Raw genomic sequence first — 19,554 nt, forward strand, 5'->3', positions numbered from 1 at the left:
CCCAAGGACTTACACGGATTCCCATGTAAATCCTGCCCTCAGTTTGAGCAGGAGCTGCTGCTGCAGGGCCCGGGGAAGAGCTGAGGCTGGAGCTGTGCTGTGACCCAGGCGCTTGGGGCTCTTGTGACAGGGCTCTCTCTCCCTATCTTCTCCTGGCACCATTTTACACCCACATAGATCTCTGTGCAGATCTGATGTTACAAGCTCCTGACTATGCGAGTGGGTTCAGCGGGTATCAAGCACTGACACTGAATTGTACTTATTTATTCATTTTTTACAAAGCAAGAGGTTTTCTGTATGTGCTGGTGGCTTGTGATGTTATCCAGAGCACAAGGGCTGGCTCACTAGTTGTGTACTCCAGGTGTGAGGAGGGTGCAGCAAGGACTCAGCCTTGCACAAATACACGCTGTAACGAATGTGCATGCTCCAGAGCTTTTGAAATGATGGTTCCTGAGAGTTTTAATTAGTATCTCAAATGAGCTAGTCTCCCCACTTTGCCTGCATTAAAAATAATTTGAACTACTGTTTCCCTAAATGAATTAAACCTTCATGGCAGCAAGGTACTTTAGCTCAAGGTACAAGATATGACATGGCCTGCTGGATCTAGGGCTCTGATCTCCAGCATTTCAATGACCTAGCCTGAAATACCAAAGCAATCAAGCAGAAGATGTGTTCGGGATACTGGTGTGTTGGTGGGACTGCGGGCGCAGCTAGGGTCAGCTCATCGCTTTACTTTTCCATAGGCACAGGGACAAAGCCACATGCTCCTTGTGGTGGGGAGGCTCCACTGGCCCTGCTCTGGGTAGCTCTGCTGGCCTGCCACCATGACAATCCCTGCATGTGGCTCAGATGTGTGGTCTCTGACTCGGCTGTGGTGGTTAAGGTGAGAAGCTTCTGAGACATTGCCTCTTCAGTGAGGACCTGGTGCTCTCATTTAGCATGGGAAGCTCAGCAGCAAGTCCATCAGCAGGCTGAGGAACCCAGTTGTTGAGCTGGGGAAAAAGTTCCTCAAATGAGCCACATTTTTCCTCTTCTGTTATGAAATCTAGCATCCCTAGAGGCAGTATTTTTCTTGTGGTACAAGTTGGCCGTATGTTTATAGTCCTCTGAAAGCCCACAGCTGCAGCAAGTGCTGGTTCTGCTTCTTGTGCCAGGTTTTGCCTGACCACAGTGATGCCAATGAGTCTGCTTTGAGATCTGGGAGGTTTTGACCCTCGAATTGTTTTAGGCAGGAATGACTTTGTACCTGTAGGCCCCCTATGTGCCCCCTGACCTGGTTTAAGACTTGCAGTCCTCCTGCATTGGTAGGGTCAATCTTACCCTCCCAAGGATGTGGCTGAACCTTGCCCCGAGCAGGGGCTTGAGGCCCGGGGAGCAGCAAGCATCCAAATGTCAAAAAGAAATGTCACACCTATGAGCATCTGTCCACACACCGTGGAGTTAATCCAAGTTTTGGAGAGGGTGCAGGCCCTCACAGAAAAACTCTAAGCTGCTGGTGATGCTATTTTCCTCTGAATGGGGCTTCCTCCTTGTTACAGCATCCAACAGAATGATTAGAAAGATAGTAGTGTTAATTGGGAATTAGCTGGTCCAAACCAGACTGAAAGCAAAGTTAAGAGTCAAGCAGAGACTTCTTGTGACAAAAGGTTTGTGATGAAATGCAGCTGAGTGGAAGGGAAAGGAAAGGAGGAACCATAATTTTTTGAATTAAGCATGCAACTAAGTTGAGCAAATCACTTCCCTGTGTAAGCATGTGATGTTGGTTTTGGTTGGACTTACTGGCACCAATTATTTCTTCATGAGATGTAAGCCTGTCTGACTGTGACAGTGTCACTGGGGATTTAGATTGGTGCAAGAGGGAACAAACTGCAGCCTGCACTTGGTGCGGCTGCGTGAATTCTGAATGGTGAAAGGAAAAAAGGTGCTCGGAGTAGCCCTGCTGAGAAGGGCAGTGAACGCTCGGGACAGCAGCGCCATGCTGCTCAAAGGCAGCTCAGTGCCCTGTATCGGGGCCTTAGCCTGCTTGCTAAGCATTTGCCTTGAAGGCTCTTGGTGCTTAGGCGTAATTAAGAGCTGACACAAGAAACCTCCCTCACAGCCCCCCTCCGACCCTGGCCCCCACTGTCCTTTCAGACAATAATTCTCCTTTGGCCTTCCCCAGCTAGGATGTGCTTGGGGGCCGGTGCCCTCATGGTACACCCTGCTGTGGTGTCACTGCTGAGAGAGGGCAAGCAATTAAACCGAGCAATTAGGGGCAATGCAAAGCCGAGCAACCTGGCATCTATAGATGCCACAGCACTGAAGGGAGCTGCTCTGTGGGGCTTCTGCAAAAGGCCTGAAAGAGGGGGCAGGCGCTCCCAGCATGCTGGAGGCAGCGTGAGGGGAACTGAACTCCGACTCTTGCACTGCTTTGGTTAAAGGTGGCTTTGGGGCAGGCCATGGCAGAGGTGTGGTGGGCAGACAGCCGCCGAGGGCAGGGGAGCAGGCCGAGAGGGACAGTGGCAGCACAGGGGGCTCGCTGCCCCTGAGGAGCAGTGCCCGGCCCTGCAGTCCTGCCCCGGGCTGCCTCTAGGTGCAGGCTGGGCTCTTCCCAGGTGAATCTGGTGCTGGGGCCCTCACTGTCCCCTCAGCTCCTGGTGGCAGCCAGCAAGGTCCTCCCCAGAACAGGGGGTAAGGCTGTGCCCACAGGGCCACCCTCCTCTGGCTGCTGCCACGTGTCTGTGGGCATCTTCCATCGACACTCTTCTGGTGCATGCTTCTGATGTGTGCGAACAGCAGCTTATTTGCACTTGTTGCCCTCCCAGCCACCAAATGCTCTGAGCTAGGGCAATAGGAAGTGCTGACGTGCTGAGAGGTGAAGAACGGAGGCGTGTGGCACCTGGGCTCCTTCTCTCAGCTCAGTTTGCCCCCGTACTCCTCGGCACTGTGCTGCCCATGGCCAAGGTTGGTTCAGGCAGGGACACAGCCCCATGGTCACTCCCGTTAGCCCGCTGGCTTCAGCCTCTCACAGGAGATTTCCTTCCCCCAGGCCACCAATACTGCAATGGACGCTTAAAAATTATTTTAAACTATTAACACTGAGGTAAAGAAGCAGGGAACCTGAATATCAGGCTGTTGTGGCTAGCGTAACCACAAAACTTGGGCTGGTTTAGACGTCACTTGACTAACCCCAAATAAGGCAGAAGATAGCACTTCTAGAAGAGAGGTCATAGGAAGGTGTTTATTTATCTGTCAGCTTGGGGTCCGTATCACCAGCATCTGGAAAATGTGCTGTGGTCAGATGTTTGCAGAAGGGACCTGTGGGGAAACTTGCTACTTTCCTGAGTAGGAAGTTGTGGTCAAAGGCTCTCACACAGATGAAATATCACAGAGAGAAGCAGGCAAAACCCCAGCCACCAAATGAAGTTCCTCGTTCTTTGGGACCCAGCTCAGTGTTATGGTTTGTTTGTTCTCCCGCAGCCACTACAAGCGGGATGGCGTCTTCGGGGTCAAATCTCCTGCCTGAACTTTGTTTCTTCTGTCTAGAATGCACAAAGTTCTTCCTGTGAGAGGCCCATGGAGGGTATTTTGACAAAACCATCACGTTTTTAGGGCATGCAGGAGCAGGGAGAGCAGACCACCTGTGGCGTGAGGTCAGCAGTTTTTGTAACCACTGACTACTGGTGGGATGGTGCAGAGAAACCAGTGACTGGGTGAGAGTGAAAACCCCTCACTGCTGACCTGTGCACACTCTGTGGGTGCACTGCTTGTGGCTCCGCTCCCTCACCTGGGTTTTAGCAGTGGGGTGCTGGAAGTCAAAACGTCCGAGCTCAACCTAAACTTACATTGGCAGAGCCTGGAGCTGAACTTTCCAAATCACATTTTCTTCACTTCCAGTCCATTCAAGGGAGAAGTGTACCTGTCTCCCAGAGTCTGCTGTTCTGCCAGGTTCATGCTCTTTGCTATTCTGCATTACTCGCTGAGTGCAGTATGTCCACACAGCTCCGGAAGAGGGAACAGTTGATATTTATATACACGCTCATGTGTTTTCCTGTGCTGAAAAGCAGAGAAAACATGAACAACTTGATCTTTGAATCTAAAAGGCAGTCCTGCAAAGGCTAGCAGGCAATCCAATCTCTGACATACTGCACTTTACACCAATGCATGCACAGATCTTAATCTCATACCACCCAGCAGGCACGGGGTAGTGCCTGTTTGCTTTCAGGTTGTTCCCATTGCACAGTTTGTTTTTACTGAATGTTCAGTAGCATGCACAGGAAGGAAATAACCATTTGCCATCACTGGCTGGTGTCATTCAGACCTACCTGGTAGCTGTGTAACGTTATTGACGTAGTTGATGTATCTCTGGTAGAAATCAAGTATTTGGCCATGTAATCCTCAATGAAACAGGGATCTTCACTGTAGCTGGGACAGGTGCTTGCAGCGCTCGTGTGCTGTGACATTATCTGTGTGTTAATGGAGAAGGGATAACAGCGTGCCAAAGACCCTCAGCACAATCCTGTCACATCCACCCTGCTGCCAGCTCCCTTGTTGTGCTGGGCACAGCTCATGCATATGGTTTAGAAACCCCTGGCATGCTTGAGCCCAGATGGGACTTTAGGTGCTGGGTATTGCAGTGACACCAGCACAGGTCACCCATGGCATTTGGGGAACCAGGTGAGAATCACCTCCTCCATGGTCTACCCTGGTGGCACTTGCCTCAGTGTCCCTGGCTGCCTGGAGACACTTACCAAAAGGCACCCTTGCGCTGTCCCCACTGGTGTTTGGTGCAGCCTGTCAAGGGCACCAGCACCAGCTGTGGCTTGGTGTGCAGGCAATTCAGCTGCCATTTCTGGTAGGTGCGTGGATTTGGGGGCTATGCTGGCACGTTTTCCCCCCAGCCTCTGTGAACCTGGCTGCTTTCCTGCCGCTGGCCTCCCATGGCAATGAGTTGTGCAGTTTAACAATGCACTACGTGAATAATACACGCGTCTGTACACAGGGTAGGGTCATTTGTCTGTGAAGGCAGGACCACTGTAGGACATGGGGACCCTACGTGGTGACTTTGAGAATGAGAAAGTGGCCCTACATCATTAACTTTAGATATATTTTCCTGCACTGCCTCTCTCTGTCCTGTTCTGCTTGCGGGTGGGCCCGCTGCCTCGGTGCCTGATGCGCGAGCAGAGCCATGTTTGTGATGGCAGGGGAACCTCACAGCTCAGCTGCACGGGCTCACCCGTCAAACCACGGTGTCATGTAGTCTGGAAGACAAGTGGAAAAAATGGTCATGGGATGATGAGGGCAATGAATCCAGAGGGCACTGAGCTTTAAGGACACCTTTGTTTTTAAGTCTATCTGTCTTTCAGTGTATTTAATTCCAGTCATGCTCAGAAGACAGCAACCATAAGCAAAGTCCAAAAATATAAGCAGAAGCCTCTAGTCCTCACATGGGCTGTATTGTAGGAGTGATTGCTCCTCCCAGGCTGAGGATAAATCAGCTTAGGAGGAGCTGACTTTTATCATTTTATGTATTTATTTATTTATTTATTTTTGTCATGCAATTGAGAGAAAGAGGAAAAAAAATCTGCTGGATCTCTTCAGCTCATCAGCTGTCACCAGCCTGGAACAGGGCACTTGGAAGCAAAATGAGTCAGAAGTGTTTTTAGTGGGTGACACACAGAGATGTGAGGAGATCCCTGTTTGTAAGCCCAGCTATGCTTTGTTCAGGGGGCAGCTGCAGCCATACCCAACCTGTCTAATGCTGTAACAATGCATCACTCAAGTGCCTCCGTCCTGAATTACTGTTAGGTGTGACCTGCACACGTATGAGGACAGATCATCAGTGCCCTTCAGGCTGAAGTCCTTCCACAACTAAATGACTGCACTGCAAAGTGACCTTTCAGGTTATAAACACATGGTTGAGGAGTGGAGAGGGAAAAATAACAATTAAAAACAAAACAAAACAAAACAAAAACACTAAGAGCATGTTAATTCTTAAATGGTGCCCTCAAAGGTCACCCAATTTGTTACAAGAAGGTTTGCATCATCCCATATAGGCGTTCCTCCCATTTAACACCACAGCCAAAACCACACAGTCTAGTCCCGTTCAGAGCAATGTATTTTAGCAACACACAACCAGATCTAATCTCTTAGTTTAGCAATTTCCTGTGCTGGGATTTGGTAGGAAACTGATGAAAAATGCCAAGAAAATGTACAGACGAACTGAGGAGCTCCCCTCACCACCCAGAGAAAACAAGAAGTGGATTTTCCTGGTTTTATTTCATGCACTGAAGTTCCCTGTATGCTGGAGCAGGCAAACTGCTGCTGGTGAAGCTTGCCCAAGCCTCATCCTGCGGCTCGTCATGCCGAGTGCTGGCAGGACTTGCTGAAAGTGCTGCCCTGCTTGGGGTGGGCAGGAGGTGACCCGTCCTCCAGATTACCGGGAGAGCTTTCACGGGGAGCTGGCATAGAGCAGAGCAGTCCAGCCACTGAAAAGTCAGTATCAAAGATGCTGCTCTCTGCTCTCCTCCTCAGCCCAAAGCTGTTCTTCCCAACACCCAGAGCTGCCATGTGGCCCAGACAGGTCGCTCACACAGGGGTGCATCGTCCCCTGGCCCTGAACAGCACCATGTCTCACTAGGGACTGCGTTTCTGCCCCCACCTGCCCCAAACTGCCTTCAGAGCCCCACAGGGGAACTCGTGGCTAGGCCAGGCACCCACCACGTGGGCGGCCCCATTACACAGCAGCTTCGAGGCCACCGCCATGCGGTGAGACATGTAGGTGTGTGGCAGCCCTGTGACTCGTGAGTCACTGCTCCCCCCATCCTACCTCGCACGGCAGGGCCAGAAACGAGCCCACATGTCGGAATGAGCACGGGCACCAACGGCATGGGGAGGGCCGAGGCTGACGGCTTCAATTTCCCCACAAACACAGGGAGCAGGAGAAACCAGAGCACTTGTGCCCACCTGTGTGGGGAGGGGACCTCTGTGGGAGTGACAGGCGGTGGGCACGGCTGGGGCAAGCTGCTCGCTGCAGCCCGGTTCTGTCAGTCGAGTTGAAGCGACAGGACGTGGTTGTGGATGCGTATGTGGGGCAAGCTGGCTGTTTCTTGGTTCCCCTCAGGCTTTTTGGCAGAACAACTCGCTGTGCTGCCGAACGCTGCCCGGGAGGCCCTGTGTCCTCATCCTGGCAGTGCTGAGACAGAGGTGTCCTCACACAGGTAACTGGCAGGCAGGCCGGGAAGGTGAGCAGAGCTGAAGAGGAGCTCGAGGGGTGATTTTGGCCCTGTCCACCACAGCAGCGCCCCTTTGTGCCCCCCGACATGTCTCCATGTGGGTGCCCAGCCCCTCCACGACAGGGCTATGGGTGTGACCCCCCCAGGCAGGGGCAGCCTGGCTCCCTGGGGTGGCAGCCGGGATTCTGCAGAGCCAGCACTGATGAGACACATCTCCACACCATCTTCTCACTCTGCGGACACCGACACGCTTATCTGCAAGTTTCCCCTGGAAGGGAAACACCCTGCTGTGATGGTTTCCACTGCAGCCTTTCCATCATGACGTTGAAGGCCACTGTTACCCTGAAGCATCACTTCTCACAAAGCTGTGGGGAGCTCTTACTTGTCCCACCAGCCTGTGGCTTTTTCCTCTCAGCAGTTCAGAGCTCACAACCTTGTGTACCAGTGACACGTGTCATCTCCTTTCTACTTCCCCTCTGTCACCGCAAATACTCCACAGCGTCAAGAGGTTGCAGCACGCAGACACTAAGGTGCAGCATTTCTGTTTGTAGCTGCTCCTGTCCCAGGCACAAAGTACTGCACCATACCCAGATTTTTGGGGACAGCAGCATGTAGAGGTGGAGTTGGCATTTTCCACAGGAAAGCTTACCCTGTTCCTTTCTTCTTCCCTGCCCAAAGGCATTTTCTTCTGCTGCTCTTCTCCTCTCCTTTTCCAGCCAGGTGTGCATGTGAGCAGGCAGTCCTGGTGTGCTCTTCCCTCTGGCACTGCTGCCTTACTCAAATGCTCTCCCTCTCTCCAGGAAAGGCAGGAAACAGCATCCGGAGAACCACAGTCCATCTCACCCTGATCTCTGCTAAGCAGACAGAGGAAATCATCTTGTAAATAATTTCAAAACCTACTGAGGACAAGAAGGTGATTGGTTTTACAAAACTATGCCTGATAACCACAAAGATAGCCACATCTGAGTAGGTGACATGCTATTGGATGTGAGGAGCGAGCAGTGGCGGTGCTTGCTCTGAACTTCGGTGTTGAAAGCCTTTCTGTCTCCCGTGATGGCCTCGTAAGCAGAATGGCAAAGTGTGGGCTAGAGAAATGGGCCGTGAGCTGGACTGAAAACCGCCTGGGCTGCTGAGCTCCAAGCACTGCGGTGAGCAGCACGGAGACCAGCTGGAGGCCAGTCCACAGGGAGGTCCCTTGGAGGTCAAAGCTGGGCCAAGTTATGAAGATGCCAAACCATAGCAGCCTGGCTGCTGGGACAAAACGCACCCTCAGCAGGTCTGCAGATGGCACAAAACCAAGAGGAGCAGCTGATACACAGGAGGGATGTGCCTGCATTCAGAGGTATCCGGACAGGCTGGAGGAACGGGCCAGCAGGAACCTCATGGGGCTCAACATGGGGAAGTGCCAGGTCCTGCACTTGGGGAGGAACAACCCCAGACACCAGGCTGGGGACTGACCACATGTAAAGCAGCTTGTAAGGTATTACAGTGGGCAGTGATCAACTCCCTACCAGCTCTACTGCACACTAATTATGGGTGAGACAGCTCCCTGCCAGCTCTATTGCACAGTGATTATCCACACCAGCTAAACAGCCTATTAGCGAGCCCTTTGGGGCTTACAGCCCTCTCTCCCTCCTCCAATTCAGTGCACATCCAGCTGCACAAACGAGCTAGCTATAGATATCGTGTCTTCCTGGCTTTGTCTAGCTAAGGTTTGACCACAGCATTTCAGTTCTGCACTCACCCAGTATCCCCGCTAGCCAGTGAGCACAGCATTTTAGGCAGCGCAGAATGAGCACGGAGCCCATACTGGAAAGCATTGCAGACCTTTGGTCAGCAGATTGTCTGATGTTCAGGACCAAGCTGACACAAGATCCTCTCCCACGCAGCAGGAGGAGGTGCTATAGAAGCCTTCAAGTAGTTGTGAGCCCTTGGTGCAGGCACCTGCCTCTGTGCAGCCCGTGCCTGGCCTCCCACCCTGCTCCTCCAGGCGGGGATGCGCACACCCTACATGCCCTGCTGCCAGCGGGACCTGCGGCTGATTTTGTGGCATTAAACCCACAGGTAACATCACTTTTTGCTTCTTTCTCTCTTGCTCTGCATGAACTGCTGCCCAGGGGCCTGCTGTGGCTGGGAGGATGTGGAGGAGGCACCCTTTGGAGGATGCATTTTGCCACCCTAGTGCAGTCCCTTCTGCGGGGACCTGTTTAGGTTGCTGTTGTTGAGACTTCTCTGTTCTTACTCTGGGGTGTTCAGGAAGCTCACAGCACGTTACTTTCCAACAGCATCTGGCAGCTGGAAACTAAATTCTTCCCACCATGGGAGATAAGTGATTCCAGAAGTGTTGTTTTTGTTGTTGTTTGTTTGTTTGTTTGTTTTTCCTGTCTAAATGAACCCTTGCATCCCCTTCCAGGGTCTTTTGAAGCAGTTCTGTGTTTAGGATGACCACCTTGCTGTTTTCCTTGGTTTAACTTACCTTCCAGCATCCTTTTCATGGACCAGTTCAGGCACTTCACAACCAGTTGGTGAAGTCACAGAGGATGAGGAGGTGGGGAGGAAAGGACTGTTAGTTTCTCCATCTTGGGCAGGAGGCATCAGAACTAGTCTAAAAGTTAAACAAAATGACTTCCAGAGTTAAATAACAACTACAGGTGGCCGTCCTCTAGACCGTTCTTGCAGAGCAAAGCACAGCTTTTGGCGTGCTGCAGAAGAAGGCAGTCACATGCCCAGCCCTTCAGGTCAAGGGATGTACTGGGAGATAAGCCTGAAAGAATATGGGTTTCATAAGAGTTTTGTGCCTCAGCTTATCGTTTTTGGGAGAGCTCTGAACAACAGGGTTAGCTCAGGCAGTGCCCAGGTTTCTTTACGCTATTTGAAACAGAGAGGAAAATCCGTGCACCTCAGTGCTGGGCAGGACCCCCAACTAGGGCTCTCCCACTCCTTCTGGCCACTCTTCCCTCCCTGCAGTGCCCAGGTTGCATCAGCACCCTTCTGAAGTGCTGTCCAGGCCAAGTCTAGCCTCCTGCCCATGTAGCGTATTTCTTAAATCTTTGCTGACAGCTACTCATCCAATTTATCAAGCGACTTGGTCCAATTCAGGGCAGTTGCTGCAGAGGTGGACAGTTCTGCTTTCAGTTGTGTTTATTCTCCCTTCTCCCACGAAGGCAGAGGTGTAGCAGAGGTTGAGCTGCACCCTACCCTTCCCATCCCGTTTTCCTTCTTTCTCTCCTTCTGCCTGGTCCCAGGCCCCTTCCTCACCCACCCCAGCAGACCCCGCCTCAGCCCCTGTGCTGTCTTTACTCATTTCATCCACCACATTTACCCTTTGCTCCTGTGCTACCCACTTATTTCTGAGCACCCCCTGCAAGAAGGAAGGAGGATTTTACACGCAAGGGTGCATGCTCCAGTGCTGCTGCTTCTCTGCGGGCATCCTGCTGGGTGCTGGCCACTCCAGTGTTGCTGTGACACCCACTGGGTCTCCAGCCTCCGACTCACTTCTCTTCCTCCAAGCTCCCTGTTTGAGGTCTGGAAGGAGCTGGAGAAAAATTAGGCCAGCTCTGGCCTTCTTCCCCAGGTAGCCACCAGTTCCCATGGTGGGGGACAGAGGCTGACCAGCTCTTTGCAAACCTTGGAGGACATGCTACACTGTACCGGTGGCTTTGTCTTTCCAGCCCCATCCTGCTCCTGGTCCTCCAGCAGCACTGAGCTGCTGTTTTACAGCTCTCTCTGTCCTTTTATCACAACTGTAGGTAGGTTGCTCTGCTACTGCAGCCATCTCCTCTGGCCCCACTTAAGCATTTGCAGCAGCCACAGGATATGCTAGCTTATCAAACAGCATCTCCTTGAAGACACAAAATGTTCAACCATATCGTATCTGTGCTGCCTGACCTGCTTTAAAACCCTCTGCTTGTTTCCTCCGTCCTCCCCGCCAGCCTTCAAGTTCCTCCTGGCAGGGAGCACTTGCAAGCCCTGAGCTGCAGGGCAGATAGCAGATGCTGGGAACTGCAACTGGGCCATACCTTGAGCACCAAAGCCGACGTCTGCCAGAGCCCTTTCACACTGCAGAGCACACCAGCACGGTTTGCCTGCATCATACTTCAGCTGCTGCTAGCGGTGTGGCAGCACCAGGGTCAGTGCAAAGCAACCTGGGCATCAGCCACACCAGCAAAGCCACTTACTGCTGTGCAGGTGGTGAGCTTAGGGGCATGGCAGCTTTATCCCTGGATGAAGGTGTTTCCCTGCTGCTACTTGATGTGGTTCAGAGAGGTTTTCCTTGGGTGACACCTAGCAGTTTGCTCCCAGGGCGCAGGCTGCAAGCAGCGAGGTGTGTTGGGACACCCAGAGCTCAGCATGCAGCAATTAGCTGAGAGCTCTCTGCAGGAGTCACGTTAATGTCTGCTGGTGTCCATCACACTTGTCTAACCCCCCAGCATCTGTGTTATTTGTGAGTCAATCAGATACAGCAGAGCTGACCTTGGAGGCAGTGTCCTTACCATCTGACCACAAGGTCTGCGTGGCTTGCAGAGGCAACTGCCTGCTTAACCAGGTGTCTTCATCGTGGTGTCCCCCTGCTTCTCTGAGAGCTGTAAGATTCCACCAGATTCCTCACCCCTCCACTCTTCCGTTAGAGTGGGAAATACTTGAAATCAAAAAGTTGCGTTCTTTCCAGTGTACATCGAGATGAGAGCAGAAATTCAGTGACATGCCCAGAATCACCAATTCAGAGAATAGGTGCACATTGCACAGAGCTACTCTGCACAGGATGGAGCCTGATTAGAACTGATTTTTATCAGCCCCTGATACTCTTCACACAACCAATGCTCTTGTGAAGCATCTAGTAGCTGGTGTGACAGAGGCTCAATACCTACTGCTTATAAGTTTCACAAGGCAGCCTGGATGCTTACCTTGAAAAGGAACCATCTATAAAGCCCTTATTTGCAGCTCCTTGTTCTGCACCAGTGCTTCCTCTTTTGGGTAAGTCTTTCTGCTTTATATCTGTAGACTTGTACTCTCTCCTGGAATGAATGGGCCTAAAATTATGTTAATTTTTCCCTCCTTGCCAAGGAGGTGGAGAGCAGCATGTCTCACTCACGCCTGTAGGGTTTTGAGCATGCCTCTGGGATGTAGGACTCAGATTCAGCTCTGGTTTCCTCAGCTTGGAGCAGGAGCACCAGGTTTGCAAGGCAACCCAAAGGCACAGAAACCTGCCCAATAAGGGCCAGAACATTATGGTGCCCACCAAGTCTACCCCTTGCCTCCCAAGCCAGCAGACCTGTTAGAAGAGGTTTTGCTCATGGATTATGCTAGACTTTAGCACTGGTTGCTGCAGTCCCTGCCTAGCTCAAAACCAAGCTGAGTCTTTTTGCCTCATCTGCACAGACTGGCTTAAAGAATTAGTGCTCACATTGTCACAGCATGCCCCTGCTATCCATGGGTTCTAGTCTGAGTGCTATTCCCCTCTCCTACTTGAGAGTCCACTATTGAATAGGGGCTGCCTGCCATGTCCTATTGGAAGTGCATCCTGAGGTATTTACTCATAAACTGAGTAAGCATAAACAGAGCCTGACGCAAGGATGCATCCCAGTTACAGGCTGTCTGAGACAGCTGTGTATGTAGACTCAAATTCACATTCATAACAGTGTAAATATTTAAATAAATACCTTTTGTTTATAGAAGCCATGCATCTCTTAAGAGGTAGGAGAAAAGTCTTAACCATTTTTTCCCCATTTCAGGTCTCATAACATCACATGCCATCCACACATCAGGACAATGAATGAGTCCAACAACTGCAGTGTAACAGATGTAGAAGTGAATCGCCACATCCGTCTCACTGAATTTGCTCTGTATATCATCATTTTCTTTTTTGGATCAATATTTAATGCCCTTGCTCTGTGGGTGTTCTTCTGCAAAATAAAGAAGTGGACGGAAACCAGGGTGTACACAATCAATTTAATTTTTGCTGACTGCTTCATCATCTGCATCTTGCCTTTCATGGCTTATTTGATCTGGAATAAGTCAGACCGAGATGAACTCTGCCAGTTTGTAGAGGCAATGTATTTTATCAACATGGTAGTGAGCACCTATGTCATTTCATTTATCTCCATTGATCGATACATTGCCATAAAGTACCCCCTGAAAGCTAGGACCTGCAGGTCTCCATCAAAAGCTGCCCTTCTCTGTGGGCTTCTGTGGGTCTCTGTTATAATCGGTGCAACCTTAAGATTTCAAAAGAGACATGCTACTGTCTGTTTTCAGAAGGATGACACCATACCCATTGCTCAGACCCTGATTTCCATTTTCTTCGTTTTCTCTCTTCCATTAGCAACCTTGACCTTTTGTTCCATAGAAATCATCAGGAACCTTAAGAGACAGCTGAAGACAAATTCACTGGAAGAGAAATTAATCCAGAAAGCTCTTTACATTATTTATGCAAATCTGATTGTGTTTCTAATATGTTTTCTGCCAGCCTACCTTGGGGTACTTTTCAGGTTCATAATGGAGTATGTTGGAACTAGCTGTTTCCTGAAGCAGGTCATGATGGACTTCTTTGCCCTGACGAGGTGCATTGCCACGTCCAACTGCTGCCTGGACAGCGTCTGCTACTACTTCGTGACCAAGGAATTCCAAGAAGCCATTCTGCTGCCTAAATCCAGCACTGACAAAACAAATCAAACCCAATCCTTGCAGTTAAATACTTGCTAAAGGAAAGGAAGAAGAATACAAACCAAAGCACCACCACCAAAAAAAATGCAATGCCAAGAGAACGTACAGCTTCAGTGTTACTGGGATAACCATTGCCCTTTCGTTCCAGGGACAGCTTTGTTATGTCTATCATTACCAAGTTATTTGTAATTTTTAATTCTATGTGGCTATTAAACAAATAAGTTGTTTCATACAGAGGTGTAAAAGCAAGTATGTGACGGCTGTTCAGTAACACGGCTTCCTTCTAGCAACTATCTGTTACTCTTACAGGGAGACAGGTGACCGAGTGTGTCACCCTATTTTATTTCATTTTGCAGCTAAAGACAACTTAACCTTATTGCCAGCACAATATAATGCATAGTGCTTTACCCCACTGTGCATTTCAGATTGTTTGCCTTATTAGAATAGGCCAATTTATTTTTTACCACATCGCTTTGGTGGGGGTGAGGGCATTCAGGTGGTACCACCGTATGCCTAAGTGCATGCACCTACAAAACAGCCCAGACTCCGCTGATTGCTCACCCCCTCCAAGCTGACCGGTCAGACAGATGTGCAGCAGCACTTTAAGGATGAAAACAAGCCATGGCCACTGCCATAAAGGCACAGAGCACAGATCTCAGACTGGGGTTCTCCTGCTGGCTCCCCTCCTGAGCCCCAGACCTACAGTGGCTGTCCCTGGGGGGATGCTGCTCCCCACCACTGGGGAGAAAGGGGCCTTTTGAGCCCTGCCTGGACCCCCACCACTGAGGCACTGCTTTTCCCTGGGTCTGTGTTGTGGTTCCAGGCTGGTCCCCAGGTCCCTGGCAGCAGCAGGGGGGTCCCAGCTGTGTCCAGGTTTCTGCAGCCTACCCACGCCGCCACCTCTGAAGTTCCTGTGGGTGAAATGTGGTTGTCCTATGAGTCGGCAGCATAGAAAAGTCAGTGGGGAGGACAGGGAGGGGGATGATCCCCAGCATGTTGCTTAAATGCTGCTTAGGACCGGGCTTTTTTCTCTGTAAATACTTAAATCTCTAACCCTGCTGCCACGGGCTGCCCAGGCAGTGCCTTATGAGAGCACACGCGGCGGTGTAGGTGACTGGATTTGAGAGTCAGACCTCCCCTGCAGGACTGATGGATGCTAAAGGCCCATGAGGTCATCACAAAGACTAAAAATACCCCAAGGATGTTGTTAAACAAGCTTCCAAAGGTTGTGACGCCTTCCTCACACCTACAGTTCACTTTCCTCTCTCTTGTCCGAGTCTTGGTGGAGACTGTCACTACTGGCAGGGGCTTTCCCGTGACACCAATAAGCAGCATTTAGAACCAGAGGGCAGAGGACCAGCCTGTCACACCTGCCCCCCCATAATGCAAAGAAACCAAAGAGAAGCACGCTTGGACCCTCACCCTCGGCCCACCACCACGGGGGTGCAAGCACCAACGTGTCCCCCCCAAAAAAAAAAGCTGCTGCCCCCCGTGCCGCCTGCCCAGGGCTCGCTCCATGGCCGCACTAGAGGCTGCACGGGATGCTGGGCTCCCGGGGGGTCCTTTTGCTGCCAGAAGGGCAATTTGCAACCATTACGGGTTTGATTTTAGAAAGGATTTGTTTTCCCACAACTGAAAGTATTAAATTTTAATCGCTTGTTTGGGTGGGGTGGGAGGGTGGGAGGGAGGGCACGTAGGCTGGGTGCAAAAGCCAATGGTGAAGCATTGAGCGGATGCGAGAGGAACAACAGAGGGCACCAGAGATTTGACTGTCCCAAAGAGGAGATAATAAATGAAGCACTTTTGGGGAACAAGAGTTCATTGCTGTGCTTCAGCTCTTCTGAGCTGTTGTCAGCAGCCTCCTGGGTGGCCGTGCCCTGCACAGAGCATCATCAAGCACCCACAGCCTCGGCAGATCTCCTGTGCCACTGTGACCTTCCCAAGGACCAAACCCAGCAGGCAGCCCCGCAAGTAGCAGGTAACTTTTCATTCTTCCTGCACAGGTGTGTGGCAGTGTGCTCTGTTTCCTCAGCTCGGGAATGAAGCGCTACCCAGCGCTGTCCTTGATATCATGCATTGGCACGCAGTTGCCTTGGCTTTCTCCTGCCTTCACAGATGCTGTGCTTTGCTGTTTGGCACCCACATGCGCTATTCGGGGAGGTTTCCATCCCTTGCTGTGGGCTTGTACCAGTGCCTCTCGCTGTGCACCTGCTGCAAGCATAGGGACACTGCTCCAGGCACGCTGAGGCAGGAGACCTGGGAGATCATTGCAGGCTCAGCAGGCTCGTGAGGGATTTGAGGGGCTCAGCTGCTACTTGGGGCAGCTCTGTGCATGCAGAGAGTGGCTTTGCCACTGCAGGGTGGTCGCAGTAGGCTGGCAGGGAACAGCTGGAGGGGATGTGGTAGGACCTGGGAAGCTGGCAGCTCAGGAAAGACAGGACACTGGTTGCATGGTAGTTCGTCCATAAATTCCACCCTGCAAATTGCTATGTCCTGGTATTTCTGTAACGCCACACCAGCTCTGGTGCTCAGGCAGGTGCTGAACTTTCTTCTGACGTTGCTGGATCCGGCTCCCAGTCACAGGTACTAAAAACATTTCACTTAGTTCATGCAGTCACACGCTTGCTCTGCAGTTTAGATACTAAGACTCAGAAAGCGCTGACTTATAAGGCAATGTATTTACAAGAGATGATAGGAATCTGTGTGTTTTCTTTCTCTGCCTCACTGTATACTCTTTCTTGCAAGCTGCATACTGAGTCTGATTCATCCTCCACGGCATCTTTGCTGCTAGCAGCTGCCCTGCACTATTTAAAGGAATACCAGGAGATAGGCTAAAGTCTTGGATTCGTGTCTTTTGCTCTGGTAGCATTTTGGCTTCCTGTTTCGAAGGCTGAGATCAGACAGGTGTGCTCATTTTCCCTTCTGTCTTTTGAGACCAGCTGGCAGTGCCTGTGAGGGGCCATAACTCCCTGCTGCCCCCAGGAGGAGCAGGTGGGTGCTGGGGGCACCGCCAGGAGCAAAGCCAGCAGGGCTACACCACGGCCAGAGGGGCTTGAGTCCTGTGTGGGTCCATGGGCCTGACAAGATCCACCGAGCCCACGGGGTGGTTTTGACAGCAAGGCAAAGGTCTTGGAAAGTGAAAGGGGAATGCTGCCCAGCTCTGCCGTGAGCTGCCTTAATGCAAGAGAGACAATAGCTCTCCAATAGGGACTATGAAATTGTCAGCCTGTTTTGGAGACTCTCTGCTGTTGCCAAAACGCTGAAAGGAGGCTGGAGGGAGGGCAAGCCAGGCCTGAGGTCAGGGGGAGGCTGCCACCCCGCAGCAGCTGCAGGAGGGGTTTGCCTCTGCAGTTTCGGGTCAGCTGGCGGAGAACAGCGCTGCTTTGGTGGCCCAGGGACATGGCGTGCTGGCGAGCCACTGAGCTCATCAGCCCTGCGGGTCTGCCCGTGCACCCTCCCCAGACACCCCTGTGCTGTATGTGCAGGGCTCTGGGGAGTGCTGTGTGGCACCTCGTCCTGCCAACAGCCCCCCTGCGTGGTGCAGGGGGGCGAGGAGCTGCAGGGCCACGAGCAAGGGCACTGCGACAGGACCCATCCCAGGGGACCCGTCCCTGAGCTCAGTCTCTCACCTGCATCCTTCTCTTGCAGGGACAGCCTGCCATGGAGAACTGCACTGATATCAACACAACGTTGCAGAACGGTATTTTGCTCTTTCAGCTGATCGTCTACATCCCAGTCCTCTCCTTTGGGTTTGTGCTGAACACAGTCGCCTTCTGGGTCTTCTGCTGCAAACTCAAGAGCTGGACTGAGACCAGGGTGTACATGCTCAACCTCGTGGTCACAGACTGTTTCCTGCTCTTTGCCCTGCCTTTCATGATATATTTTACCAAGAACAAACATCCCATAGACGACTTGTGTTTTGCTGTACAGATGATATATTTTACAAACAGGCCTATGAGCATCTACATCATCATGCTGATTGCAATCGATCGATACATTGCAATCATATTCCCTCTAAAAGCAAAAACTCTTCGATCCCCACGGAAATCAGCTTCTGTCTGTGGGTGTCTTTGGATAATACAGATAATTTATTCCTACTACCAGCAAAAATTTCAAAAAAGTAAAGAAAGTTATTGCCTTCAGAGACTTTCTACTGAACCTAAGTATTTAACATTAGTCTCCATTTCCTTTGGATTTTTTATTCCTCTAATAATTATAATTTTTTGTTCAGTAAAAGTCATCCGATGTCTCAAAAAGAAGATGGCCAGCAGCTTTCATGAGACAAAGTTAATCCAGAAAGCGCTCCACATTGTTTCTGTGAATCTGTGTGTGTTCACCATATGTTTTTCACCTATCTACATCACAGTGCTCGTGCGGTTCATAGCAGAGGTTGCTAAAGCTTGTTCTCCGCTCTCAAAAATTAGAATCGCTATTCAGATTTTTTCATGCTTAGCTAATATCAACTGCTGTTTGGATGCATTTTGCTATTACTTTGCAGCCAAGGAATTTCAGGAATTTTCCTCTCTGCTCCCTGCTTTTATATTGAAGAGGTCTAAGGTGAATCAAAGCCAAGAGTTACAGCAACCCACTGAGGAAGTGATGTTATAAAAAAAGGTTTAGTGCACTATAGATGTCAAGAGCCACAGTGCTGCTGAAGTTTTGAGGGAATGGGGCTACCTACAGTATTTGCAATCCTGGGTATAGGCATACCTGCAAAAAGGGGTCTCCTAGTCAAGAGGGAGCTCCACATGGTATGGAGAAGAGCTGATAAGGCCATTGTTTTGGCCACGTACTTATTTGTACATATCATGCAGCTAAACATAAGAAACTTAGCACCTTTACAGCAGTGAAAGAAACCACTTCTACTACTGTAACTTTTGGTCATTGAGGAAAAAGAAAAAAAAAAAAAAAAGGAAAAACCACTGTAATACAATGTCAAGCCTAGTATGCCTGTGTCACTCACATCAAAGAAGTAACCTGTGCAGTGGTAGTTTCCCACGTAGCTATAAAATGCCAATGCCTACAGCTATGACCAGGATGCAACTATCACTGTGCATGGGCTAAACCACAGGAGTCAGGTAGTGGCATGACACCATTGTCCTATTCCTGCCATGTAACACGTTTATTAGCTTACAGCAACACCTTGACATTTGTAAGACAAAAATCATTGTGGATGTAAATAAAGCTATTACTGCAAAGTATTGTGGGCCACATAACAGACCCTTAGGAGCACAACATAGCATGTGTGTATCAAGTATAAAGCTGTGAATACCTCACATCACTTAAATGACTTCCATAAGCCCTGGTGAAGGCTTTCTGCTATATTTCAACAGGGTCAAATCTTTAATGAGTCTCCTGTCTGGTTAGAGGGGAGCATAGAATCATAGGATCATTTACATAGTGAACGGGGAAAAGACCATTAGGACCATCAAGTCCAACCATTGTGTAACAATACCAAGCCCACCATTAAACCATATCCGTAAGTGCCACATCCACGTGTCTCTTACATACCTGCAGGGACAGCATCTCCCTGGACAGCCCGTTCCAATGCTTAACCACCATTTCCATGAAGAAATTTTCCTTTCACCTAATCTAAACCTCTCCAGGTACAACTTGAGGCCGTTTTCCTCACATCCCATCACTTGTCACCTGAGAAAGAGCCTGGTGGCCTGAAAGA

General features: G+C 50.5%; 3 protein-coding genes across 9 annotated transcripts in view; 2 read left to right on the forward strand and 1 right to left on the reverse strand.

Annotated features, from left to right (window-relative positions):
* Positions 1–14,285, forward strand: part of LOC137861382 (G-protein coupled receptor 35-like) — a 37,942-nt gene extending 23,657 nt beyond the window's left edge. Inside the window, exon 2 of the mRNA XM_068692739.1 lies at positions 12,947–14,285. Coding sequence (XP_068548840.1) covers positions 12,947–13,916 — 970 coding nt within the window. The 3' untranslated portion in view covers positions 13,917–14,285. The remainder of the gene's footprint in view (positions 1–12,946) is intronic.
* LOC137861386 (uncharacterized) overlaps positions 2,874–19,554 on the reverse strand; it is a 76,445-nt gene continuing 59,764 nt past the window's right edge. For 4 of the 7 annotated variants that reach the window (XR_011099567.1, XR_011099568.1, XM_068692750.1 and 1 more), the window contains 4 exons: positions 13,686–13,869; positions 12,875–13,117; positions 9,691–9,819; positions 6,240–8,113 (listed from right to left, as the gene is read on the reverse strand). Coding sequence is in view for 2 of the 7 variants with exons in the window: in XM_068692747.1 (XP_068548848.1) it covers positions 3,952–4,035; positions 4,305–4,445; positions 7,864–8,068; positions 9,691–9,819; positions 12,875–12,930 (615 nt within the window). In the remaining 5 variants the exon portion in view is untranslated. Of the gene's footprint in view, positions 4,446–6,239; positions 8,114–9,690; positions 9,820–12,874; positions 13,118–13,685; positions 13,870–19,554 lie in introns of those variants that run through there. The other 3 variants (XR_011099569.1, XM_068692748.1, XM_068692747.1) reach the window with 3 other exon arrangements.
* On the forward strand, positions 14,424–19,078 carry GPR35 (G protein-coupled receptor 35). Its single transcript, XM_068692740.1, has 2 exons — positions 14,424–15,855; positions 17,526–19,078. The coding sequence occupies exon 2, from the start codon at positions 17,538–17,540 to the stop codon at positions 18,483–18,485; it is 948 nt and encodes a 315-aa protein (XP_068548841.1). The 5' UTR covers positions 14,424–15,855; positions 17,526–17,537; the 3' UTR covers positions 18,486–19,078.

The sequence above is a fragment of the Anas acuta genome, chromosome 9 (genome assembly GCF_963932015.1).
Source record: "Anas acuta chromosome 9, bAnaAcu1.1, whole genome shotgun sequence".
In the NCBI taxonomy this organism is placed as follows: Eukaryota; Metazoa; Chordata; class Aves; order Anseriformes; family Anatidae; genus Anas; species Anas acuta.